The 12,290-nt window shown below is 39.1% G+C and overlaps 1 protein-coding gene and 1 long non-coding RNA gene across 2 annotated transcripts; both read right to left on the minus strand.

Annotated features, from left to right (window-relative positions):
* Nucleotides 1–2,376: 2,376 nt before the first annotated feature.
* LOC121842261 lies at nt 2,377–5,982 on the minus strand. Its single transcript, XM_042312302.1, has 5 exons — nt 5,369–5,982; nt 4,882–5,193; nt 3,698–4,006; nt 2,544–2,606; nt 2,377–2,438 (listed from the first exon to the last, which is right to left on the minus strand). The coding sequence occupies exons 1-5, from the start codon at nt 5,400–5,402 to the stop codon at nt 2,377–2,379; spliced, it is 780 nt and encodes a 259-aa protein (XP_042168236.1). The 5' UTR covers nt 5,403–5,982.
* A 2,899-nt stretch (nt 5,983–8,881) lies between these two features.
* Nucleotides 8,882–9,592, minus strand: LOC121842260. Its single transcript, XR_006081019.1, has 3 exons — nt 9,535–9,592; nt 9,180–9,220; nt 8,882–8,937 (listed from the first exon to the last, which is right to left on the minus strand). It is a non-coding gene; the product is annotated as an uncharacterized LOC121842260 (long non-coding RNA).
* Between the last annotated feature and the right edge of the window lie 2,698 nt (nt 9,593–12,290).

The following is a 12,290-nucleotide window of genomic DNA, read 5'->3' on the forward strand; positions in this document are numbered from 1 at the left end:
CTCGTTTCTCAACTCATTCCCTATTGAAGAAACAGTGGGATATTGGTCATGTTGCACTTCCTAAGGCTTCCACTAGATGTCAACAGTCTTTAGAACCTTGTTTGATGCTTCTACTGTGAAGTGGGGCTGAATGAGAGGGGATTGAGTAAGGTCTGCCATGAGCTGAACATGCGCTGACCATGCGCGTTGACGTGAGATCGAGCTCGGTTCCATCGCATTTCTGAAGACAAAGGAATTCTCCAGTTGGATCATTATTGAAGATTTATGTTAAAAAACATCCTGAAGATTGATTCTATACTTAGTTTGACATGTTTCTACGGAGTGTAATATGACTTTTCGTCTGAACTTTTGCCTGGACCTGCCAGTCGTGAGTTTAGATTGTGTACTGAACGCGCGATCCAAACGGAGTTATTTGGACATAAATGATGGATATTATCGAACAAAACAAACATTTATTGTGGAATTGGGATTCCTGGGAGTGCATTCTGATGAAGATCATCAAAGGTAAATGAATGTTTATGATGTTATTTCTGACTTCTGTTGACTCCACAATACGGAGGATATCTTTTTGTCTTGTTTGGGCTCTGAGCGCTGTACTCAGATTATTGCATGGTTTGCCTTTTCCGTAAAGCTTTTCTGAAATCTGACACAGCGGTTGCATTAAGGAGTAGTGTATCTAAAGTTCCATGTATAACACTTGTATTTTTCTTCAACATTTATAATGAGTATTTCTGTAAATTGATGTGGCTCTCTGCAAAATCACCAGATGTTTTTTGGAACTAACGTAAACTCACCCAATTCCGTACAAATGTGCGTAACCACGGCATTCAAACGAGGCTGCAATGAAAGCGAATGAGACTGTAGTGACTGTGTTGGCATCAAAATCCGGGGTGTGAAACTACATTTCGATTCAGCATTGGTTGACATGGTAATGGGCTAACAGTATTGGAGAAAAGATGAAAAAAACTAACCCCTCTGGTGCTGTACGTTACATCGTGACGTGTCACTACGTAACGTCCAGCACGCATTTCTTGACTCATTTTGTGCCGTACAGCCTCTTTCCACCAGGATAGCCCTTCTCTCGCAGATTAAAATCATGCTCAACCATATACACTTGTAAGAAAACTTCATTATTTTTGTCTAAATTAATATAATTATTGCTAATATTAAACTAATATTTCATGACTAGAGGTGCCATTTGCAGTTTTTGCAGGTCATTTCTGCGAGCCATCATGACACTCAAAAAGCCGGAACAGCTGCAGTTCTTGTGAGGCTAACGTTAGCGCCCAGCCCTAAACCCCTCTTCAAATTCGACACAAACCTTCAAACAGGTATGTGATGAGACATTACATAAACTCTTTATGTTTTATTTACATTTAAGGTTGATTAGTTGGACAAATCGGGTGAAAAAAAAAACGTTTCTTCACACAACATATTACCCCCCTTTCAAGATCACTTAGTAGCCTTCGCTCCCCACCCGCCATTTTAAAAAGACCAGACGGAGCTCATTGCCTTGATGAATTATGCATTTCGGCTGAAAGTGCTAGCAGATGCTACTATAAGGACACACGAACTGAAACAAAATGATATATTAGGTAAGTATGACAACTTCACTACATTCTGATCGAAGACCATCAAGGTAGGGAATGTTTATGTTGTAATTTTGTATTTCTGTTGACTCAACATAGCAGAGAAATATTGCTTACGTCTGAGTGCCGTCTCAGATTATTGCATAGTGAACTAATTCTGTAACGTTAAAAATAAATGTAACACAGCGGTTGCATTAAGAAGCAGTGTATCTTTCTAACTATATGTAGAACATGTATATTTAGTCAAAGTTTATGATGTGTATTAATGTTATCTGGCGGAGCTATCTATAATTTCTCCGGACATTTTTGAGTATTTTCTGAACATGGCGTCAATGTAAACAGAGATTTATGGATATAAATGGCATATTATTGAAAAAAACATAAATGTACTGTGTAACATGTCCTATTACTGTCATCTGAAGAAGATTTTCAAAAGGTTAGTGAATTATTTTTTCTTTAATCCTGCGTTTGTGATTGCATCTTTTGTTTGAAAAATGGCTGTATATCGTCTGTGTCTTTGTGGTGGTTTGACATAAATATGTGCTATGTTTTCGCCGTAAAACATTTTAGAAATCTGACACGCTGGGTAGATGAACAAGGTGTTTATCTTTCATTTGAGCTATTGGACTTGTTAATGTGTTGAGGTTAAATATTTCTAAGAATATTTTTGCATTCTGTGCCCCACTGTTTCAGTTGAGTGGGGGGTGTGGTACCCCTTGGGGAACATGTACTGTTAACAAGTTTTAAATGTAAACAAAAATATACATGTCAGTTAAAATGAGTGGATCTACTTACTGGTAGTTGGTCTCACTGTGGTGTCTGGGGTCAAAGTAGAAGTAACAGTCAAAACTAGTGGGAAGCAATATGATGACACAAGAATAAGATAAAGCATTAATCTAAACCCTTGACTACAATTGGTATTTGCAGAGATGGTCATTTAGAGGCCCAACACACCTTCTGTAGGACTCGCTGTCGTGCTGGGAGGCAAAGTAGATCTAGGACCTGGAGTCAAACCCACTGAGAAAACACATGAATGAAATTAGCATTTTATTCATGATTGTATTAATGATCATCATGGTGTTGTTGTCCTTTTGAAATACCTTCATAACTTGTCTATTCAAAGTGGGAAAAGTAGGACTATAAATCACTACGGACAGATTGCTTCCTGCCCTGGTAGATTATATTTTCTCTTATATTTCTCCTCATTATAGAGATGATGAGACCAGTTCATAAGGTGATCAAGTCTTTCAGGACAGATAAGGTGTTGATTGTTGTTATCAGCTTCCTAGAATAAGGTCCCCATGTAACTAACAGCTGAAGCTTAACAGTGTACAGACATGATCTAAACACTGAACCAGTTCAAAAATTAATTTGTAATTCTTGTGGAAATGACTCCAGGCGTTGGTGTTGAGACTGGTTTCATATCTATGAACAAATTACATACAGTTTCTAATGTAAAGTGTTCTTAACAACATCCTCCATCTTCAACACAATGAACTACAGAGAAAGACATTCCAACAGCTACACGTACACATTACCAAAGCTAACCCCCTTTGTCTCCCTGCTGTAGAGGTTGTCTGTGTAGTTGTTGGATCACTGATGTGAACTCCCACTAGATTTACAACCACTTTGGGGTTGGAATGGGGTCTTTAGTTTGTGGGTCAGAATGTTATTTGGTGGCAGTAGCTCCCTGCCTGCCCTCATCCTCAAGGAGCATTCCCCCAACTGGTCACACCCAAGATGAAGACCGAGAGCCAGGTGGTCCGGCCAGTTGGGGGACGACCTACACAACCTGGGACTCAACACCAGATCAGCCTGGGACCTGGCCCAGAATAAGACAGTGTAGAGATCCATATTCAAGGTGCTGTGCTGAAGGAGCAAGCAAAGAGTGAGTGATTGAGTGAGTGAGTGGTGAGTGAGTGAGTGAGTGAGTGAGTGAGTGAGTGAGTGAGTGAGTGAGTGAGTGAGTGAGTGAGTGAGTGAGTGAGTGGGGGATGGAGGGACGGAGGGTCAGAATAAATATAGTCATACTAAAAATGTAAGGGGAGTCAGATCATGAAGACCTGCTGCACTGATAGATTTATTGTATAATAATAATAATGACTCACATGTAAAGCTGTACCAATCACTGCGTGGAGAGACAGAGTTTGGTCCTGAGCTCACTCTGTAGTCACAGCTCACCTCCTTACGCCTCACTGACTGTAGACAACTGATCAGATCACTCTCAGCCGCAGAGAATTGACAGAACCAGCATTCGGAATCTTTGTGTTTCTTCTTCCTGATTTGTGCTCTGAAAAGACACTTACTCTTCTCTCCAACATACAGGTTACAGGTGGTGTCATAACTGACAGAGCCAGGAATTAAACAGGTGAGGATGAGGTTCCCTTTCAGACTGACTGTAATATTTGGTTTCTGACCTGTTGGGAGAGGACAACAACTTAATGAAGTACAAGGCACACTATTCTGCACATAACAATATACTGTAGAGCCCGCAGTCTTTCACTATGCAAAGTCAAAATGTTCAAAATAAGACAAAAATAGCATTTGCCCAACGGGCACAGACGTCAGTTCCACATCTAGTTTTGATTTACATTTGATTTAGTTGTCAACATTTCAGCCATGTCATGGGATTTAGGTTCAAGTTGGGTGAAAAATTGAGCCCAGGCTCTGTCGCAGCCGGCCGCGACTGGGAGGCCCATGGGGCGGCTCACAATTGGCCTAGCGTCGTCCAGGTTAGGGAGGGTTTGGCCGGAAGGGATATCCTTTTCTCATCGCGCACTAGCGAATCCTGTGGCGGGCCAGGCGCAGAGCACGCTGACCAGCTTGGTAGGTGCACGGTGGTTCCTCCAACACATTGGTGCGGCTGGCTTCCGGGTTGGATGCGAGCTGTGTTAAGAAGCAGTGCGGCTTGGTTGGATTGTGTGTGGAGGACGCATGGCTCTCGACCTTCGCCTCTCCCTAGTCCGTGCGGGAGTTGTAGCGATGAGACAAGACAGTGACGATTAACAATTGGATACCACGAAATTGGGGAGAAAAGGGGGTAAAAATAATACAATTTTTACTTTATTTTTTAAGTTGGTGTGAAAAAATACAAATTTCCCCCAAATTATTTAAGCAAATCCAATACATTTTCCATGTTGATTTAATGTCATCAGAAGGAAAAACATAGTATTTTTTTGTTGAAATGGCGTGTAAACAACATTGATTCAACCAGTTTTTGCCCATACCATTCTAAACTTAAAAAATGTACATATAATACATATTTCTGCATTTGTTTGTGTAAGTATCTTACCTGTAATTATGTATTTATCACTGCGGGGAGACAGAGAGTGTGATCCTGTGTTCACTCTATAGTCACAGCTCACATCTCTCTCCAACTGCAGATGCCTGAACAGATCATTCTTTGTAACACTGAAGGTACAGAATAGTTTGGATGATGCTGCGTTAAATCTCCTCACCCAGGCCTCTTTGTAGGCCTGAGGCTGGTCTCCAGTGTACAGGTTACAGCTATGACCATCACTGACAGACTCAGGAAGTACACAGGCAATAGTGATGTCATGAGAAGATTCGTCATTGACACTAATGTCTGGTTTCTGCAGTTTACCTGTGAGGAGGACACATCAATAACTGTCCAGACTGTAGGTTAATGAGAATATACACCTCTTTCTTTACCAGTAAGAACTAAAGAGTCTGTATATGTTAGCATGACATTACATACTCCAATCTGATTACAGTGAGCCAATCAGATCAGTGTATTCAAAACAATAATACTATTTTACCAAGAATAGTGATAGGCGCAGGATGACTGTGCATCGATGGATGTGTGGATGTCTCTACTGTGTAAAAACATCTCAGTTTGACCTCAGCAGGTAAACGTTCACCTGCCCACGAGAGCAGCTCAGCCCCCGTGAGTGACCTCGTACAGGGTGAGGGTTTAGGATTTTTCACCTCTGTGTAGAAGAAACACTGAGACACAGAGACAGATGGAGGAGAGTCACAGCTCAGCTGAACTGAGTCTCTCTCTCTCTCTGTTGACTGTAGAACTCACTGTCAGCCTGGGCTGAGGGAGGTCTGGAATATATTTTTGCTCTTTGCAAAAAGACAATATGACAATGTGTTTCTAGATGACCAACTGAGCAGAACAGTGTTTGCAGTGTTTACAGCTATAGACATTAGTTTTACCCTGAATTTGGACAGAAGTAGGTTCACTGTATACAGATTTAAACTGCCAACCTTCAGCACTGTATTGTATTAATCATTTATCTGTAATTCCTTTTGAATTCATAGTGTCAGATGGATATGCTATCAGCTAATGTTATATTTGAATGAGAAGAATATATACCATGATTATTATTAGATTTTTACTGGGTAACTAAAAACTCATAATAATGATACTGACCTTGGGCTTTGATGGATTGGAACGTATCTAGAAATGATAAAATAGATGATCATCATCTGCCATTCAAAAATGATGTTTTAACAGGAGACATCTGAACACTTCACACAAGTAAAGTAGCGTAATCTACTGTAATGCATTAATGGGGATCAAGCAGTGGTCAATCTTATCTGAACAAATTGTAAAATAATGATAGAGAGAAATAAATAAGATGATAAATGGAATAAGATACAAGACACTCATCATAGCCATGAGATTCAGAAATATCAAGAGTTCCTAAAGTAAAAGAGTAAAAAGTAAAAGACTAAAAGAGGGGAGAGAAGAAGAGGAATATCCTGTAGAACAAACAGATGATGAAATGTAGAAATAACTCACCAAAAAGGAGAATGACCAAGAACAGATGACCAGCCATATCAGGGATGAACAATGCCATTTGTCAGACAGCTACATACTGTTAGTCTGACTTCACAGTAAGGTGTGTGACTGAATCAGAGGATTGTTTGAATAGGGAAGTAGATATGGAGCTTGTTCACTTCAAAACCACAAGGAGCAGAAACCTTAACAACAGTCTCATACAGCAAGTGTGAACTAATGTTGCAGAGGTAAGGGTATCTGAACAATCAGAATCATTTATCGGTCATACACTCCCCTCCATATGCATTTGGACAGTGAAGCCCAAAAAAAGTATATATGGCTCTATACTCCAGTAGTTTAGATTTAAGATAGAATGTTTCATATAAGGCGACAGTACAGAATTTCCCTTTTTTTTTTTAGGATATTTTCAAAAAGTTATCATTTCCCTTGACTTATTATTATTATTGCTATTGTGTTACTGCCTGAATTCAAAATGTATTTTAAAAAACCATGTCTGAACCATCTACACACAATACCCCATTATGACAAAGTGAAAACATGTTTTTGTAATTTTTGCTACATTTTTGAAAATGAAATACAGAAATATTTCATTTAGATAAGGCTTTACATCACTGAGTCAATACTTTGTATTAGCACCTTTGGCAGCGATTACAGCTGTGAGTCTTTCTGCGTCTCTAAGTCTCTAAGAGCTTTCAACACCTGGATTGTGTAACATTGGCACATTATTCTTTTCAAATTTCTTTAGGCTCTGTCCAATTTGTTGTTGATCATTGCTAGACAACCATTTTCAGGTCTTGCCATAGATTTTCAGGTAGATTAAAGTCAAAACTGTAACTCTGCCACTCAGGAACATTCACTGTATTCTTGGTAAGCAACTCCAGTGTATATTTAGCCTTGTGTTTTAGGTTATTATCCTGCTGAAAGGTGAATTCATCTCCCAGTGTCTGGTGGAAAGCAGACTCGACCAGGTTTTCCTTTAGTACTTTGCCTGTGTTTAGCTCCATCACATTTATTTTCTATCCTGAAAATCTCCCCAGTCCCTTAATGATTACAAGTATACCCATAACAAGATGCAGCCACCACTGTGCTTGAAAATATGGAGAATGGTACTCAGTAATGTGTTGTATCCTATTTGCCCCAAACATAACATTTTGTACTCAGGACAAAAAGTGAATTGCTTTGCCACAGTTTTTGCAGTATTACTTTAGTGCCTTGTTGCAAACAGGTACAAGCTTCCTTCTTTTCACTCCGTCATTTAGGTTAGTTTGGTAGATTAACTACAATGTTGTTGATCCATCCTCAGTTTTCTCCAATCACAACCATTAAACTCTGTAATTTTTTTAAAGTCACCATTGGCCTCATGGTGAAATCTCTGAGTGGGTTTTTTCCTCTCCGGCAACTAAGTTAGGAATGATGGCAGTATTATTGTTGTGAGTGGGTATATTGATACACCATCCAATGTGTAATTAATAACTTCACCTTGCTCAAAGGGATATTCAATGTCTGCTTTTTTACCAATAGTTTCCTTCTTTGTGAGGCATTAGACAACCACCCTGTTTTTTTGGTTAAATCTCTTGAAATTCACTACGCGACTAACCGACTTTACAGATAATTGTATGTGTGGGGCACAGAGATGAGGTAGTCAATAAAAATCATGTTAAATACTATTATTGCACACAGAGTGAGTCCATGCAATGTATTACTCAATTTATTTTGGATTTCCATAACAAAGTAATTGAATACTTAATGACATTTTTTTTTTTTACATAATTCCACTTTGAATTTATGTGGTATTGTTTGTAGGCCAGTGACATAAAAAATCTAAATTTCATACATTTTAAATTCAGGCTGTAACATAACAAAATTTGAAAAAGGTCAAGGGGTGTGAATACTTTCTGAAGGTATTGTATGTTTTACCATTTAGATATAAAAGCACTTTATGTATATAGTCCCCCCAATTCAAGAAAGTCAAGAAAGTATTTGGACAAATTAATTTATAGTGTATTAAAGTAGTCAAGCATTATGTATTTTGGTCCTAAATTCTTTGCACCCAATAAATGTATCAAGCTTGTGACTCAACAAACTTGAGTTTGTATGCATTTGCAGTTTGTTTTGGTTGTGGATTATGTTTTGCACAATAGGAAATTAATTCTATCCAACTGTTATGGAAGAAGGTATCAAACAGTCAACATAATATACTTAAATACAGTAGATTTAGCATTTACTAGGGAGAAGAAATAAGAAAAATGCTCAAAGGGGAGTATGCCCCGTACCCTCCAAAATATAAATATTAACACAGTAAGAGATATTATGGATAGACATGTAACAGAAATCAGTTGTCCATGTGTAATACAGTAGAAATATTACCTGTTAACCAACTTATTTACAGTAAGTGGATGAGTGATAATAAAGGATGTCGTGTGAGAAAGAATGTATTTGTGTGACATGTGTGAGACATAGATACAGAAAGCCAGAGAGTGTAGTTTCAGTGTGTCTGCAGAAGGCTGTACAGCCCATCAGACTGGGCTGAGGATGCTGGTCTGTCGGGATTGAGCTGTATATGTGGTACGTATCAGACTAGAGAAAAGAAACAGATTCAGTTTAGGGCTTTGAATCTACAGTACAGTAAATGTAATTCATAAGGGGTATTTTTATGAGGATGTAAGACCAATCGTAAACTGAAAGTCAAAACACAGCGAGAGAAAGAGAGATACTTTTATCCTCGAGTCAGTCTGCCTGTGAAAACAATGCTATATACAATTATAATAATATAACAATATAATATAATACAATGAATAGGACATTTGTGCTGTACTTACATGTTCATTTGCAAATGCCTGTGTATCCACATCAACGGGACCTGAGGGGGATCATGTGTATATTACATGTCTACATTGCATGTGTGTTTTTTAGTCGAGTTTGCCCTCTTGTGTTAGTAACAGCCAAACAGAAGTGCAAGTAACAAGGCTTGATGTAATTTCACACTTCTCCTCGTGTCTCAAACCCCCCTGCAGATCTACAGATCTATTCTCATGCTGCTGATGCTCTGACACATTCATTTCTGTTTTAAGTGTTATATATGCGTTTTGATAAGTTTGATATGGTTAGGCCCAAAGTTTAAGCATGTACAGCAGCTGTGCACTTGCAGATGGTCCCGAGATCTGAGGGACAAACCTGAGGGCATGAACATGGACAGTACAGAAGTGATCTGAGAATCGTTTCAGCATCTCCTTAATCCACCTGTAGTAGAGAGAGGGAGAAGAAGAGAGAGAAAATAGAGACTTTTTATCCCCTTAGTCTAAAAACTGTCTGTCACAATTCTATTCTCTAACTCGTGACATGAACGGCACCCTCCTTTGTATCACAGGAAGTGTTAGTCGGATTTGTGTCATTCTGAGATCTACACGTCATTCCGAGATCTACACATGTCCAATGCAATCAAAAATAGTTTATACGACTAAACTCTGTACTTACTTAGGAACACATTTACAAGGTTTAACATGAATTAATACATTAAGAAATTATTTCTGGTGAAGAACATCGTATTTGGTATGGAGCAAAGTACAGAGAAATCCTAATGAGAATCTGCTCCAGAGTGCTCAGGACCTCAGACTGGGACGAAGGTTCACCTTCCAACAGGACAACAACCCTAAGCACACAGCCAAGACAACTCTGGAGCGGCTTCGGGACAAGTCTCTGAATGTCCTTGAGTGGCCCAGCCAGAGCCCGGACTTGAACTCGATCAAACATCTTTGGAGAGACCTGAAAATAGCTGCAGCGACACTCCCCATCCAACCTGACAGAGTTCGAGAGGATCTGCAGAGAATAATGGGAGAAACTCCCCAAATACAGGTGTGCCAAGCTTGTAGCGTCATACCCAAGAAGACTCGAGGCTGTAATCACTGTCAAAGGTGCTTCAGCAAAGTACTGAGTGAAGGGTCTGAATACTTATGTAAATGTGATATTTGTTTTTTTTATATATATATTTTTGTAAAAGTTAAAGGGTCTGAATATCAAATCAAATGTATTTGTTTAGCCCTTCGTACATCAGCTGATATCTCAAATTGCTGTACAGAAACCCAGCCTAAAACCCCAAACAGCAAGCAATGCAGGTGTAGAAGCACGGTGGCTAGGAAAAACTCCCTAGAAAGGGCAAAACCTAGGAAGAAACCTAGAGAGGAACCAGGCTATGTGGGGTGGCCAGTCCCTCTGGCTGTGCCGGGTGGAGATTATAACAGAACATGGCCAAGATGTTCAAATGTTCATAAATGACCAGCATGGTCAAATAATAATAATCACAGGCAAAACAGTTGAAACTGGAGCAGCAGCACAGCCAGGTGGACTGGGGACAGCAAGGAGTCATCATGTCAGGTAGTCCTGAGGCATGGTCCTAGGGCTCAGGTCCTCCGAGAGAGAGAGAGAGAGAGAGAGAGAGAGAGAGAGAAAGAGAGAATTAGAGAGACCATACTTAAATTCACAGGACACCGGATAGGACAGGAGAAGTACTCCAGATATAACAAACTGACCCCTAGCCCCTGACACATAAACTACTGCAGCATAAATACTGGAGGCTGAGACAGGAGGGGTCAGGAGACACTGTGGCCCCATCCGATGACCCCCCCCATGCCACCTCTATTTCTATGGGCACAAGCACGCTTCATGACACAAACTGTTCACACCCCTCTTGTTGGCAGAGAGAACATTTTGCAGGTTTAAAACTTATTTCCTGTAATTCTACACATTTTGTCATGTTGTACAGATTTATTTTCTCAGTTTTAGAAAAACTCATTTGGGATCAGTGTCCCTTCCAAGGGACTGTTGAGCTAACGTAGGCTTATGCGATTAGCATGAGGTTGTAAGTAACAAGAACATTTCCCAGGACATAGACATGTCTGATATTGGCAGAAAGCTTAAATACTTGCACTGTCCAGTTTACAGTAGCTATTACAGTGAAATAATACCATGCTATTGTTTGAGGAGAGTGCACAGTTTTGAACATGAAAAGTTGTTAATAAACAAATGTGGCACATTTGGGCAGTCTTGATACAACATTTTGAACATAAATGCAATGGTTCATTGGATCAGTCTAAAACGTTTATCATACACTGCTGCCATCTAGTGGACAAAATCTCAATTGCAGCTGGGCTGGAATAATACATTTTGGCCATATTCTTTGGCATCTCAACATGATGATACAAAAATAATACAAAAGAACAGTTTTTTTCTTTGTATTATCTTTTACCAGATCTATTGTGTTATATTATCATGCATTTATTTTACATTTCCACAAACTTCAAAGTGTTTCCTTTTCAAATGGTACCAGGAATATGCATATCCTTGCTTCAGAGTTACAGGCAGTTCGAATTGGGTATGTCATTTTAGGCGAAAATTGAAAAAAGGGAAGGATCCTTAAGAGGCTCATTTTCTTGCAATTCTATAAACATTTTGCCATGTCTAACATGTATTAATAAGATTTAAGTGACTCAAACACAGTGGTGGAAAAGTTCTGAATTGTCATACTTGAGTAAAAGTGATACCTTAATAGAAAATAACTCACGTCAAAGTTAAAGTCAAGTAGTGAAATACTTGTTGAGTAAATGTCTTAAAGTATTTGGTTTTAAATATGCTTAAGTATCAAAAGTAAATGGAATTTCTAAAACGTACTTAAGTATTATAAGTAAAAGTACAAGTATAAACCATTTCATATTCCTTATATTAAGCAAAGCAGACAGCACCATTTTATTTTATTTCTTTATTGGCGGATAGCCAGGGGCACACTCAACAGTCAGACATCATTTACAAACAAAGCATTTGTTTTTAGTGAGTCTGCCAGATCAGAGAGCAGTAGGGATGACTAGGGATGTTCTCTTGATAAGTGTGTGAATTGGACCATTTTCCTGTCCAAAATGTAATGAATAATTTTGGGTTCA

The sequence above is a fragment of the Oncorhynchus tshawytscha genome, unplaced genomic scaffold, assembly GCF_018296145.1.
Source record: "Oncorhynchus tshawytscha isolate Ot180627B unplaced genomic scaffold, Otsh_v2.0 Un_contig_4978_pilon_pilon, whole genome shotgun sequence".
In the NCBI taxonomy this organism is placed as follows: Eukaryota; Metazoa; Chordata; class Actinopteri; order Salmoniformes; family Salmonidae; genus Oncorhynchus; species Oncorhynchus tshawytscha.

Excerpts from the sequence above, each read along its gene's own strand:
- LOC121842261 (XM_042312302.1), bottom strand. The coding sequence starts at position 5,402 with ATGCACAGTCATCCTGCGCCTATCACTATTCTTG. Across the intron at positions 4,007-4,881 it reads TGATAAATACATAATTACAG|GTCAGAAACCAAATATTACA; the intron begins GTAAGATACTTA and ends CTCTCCCAACAG. Across the intron at positions 2,439-2,543 it reads GACAGCGAGTCCTACAGAAG|TTTTGACTGTTACTTCTACT; the intron begins GTGTGTTGGGCC and ends GCTTCCCACTAG.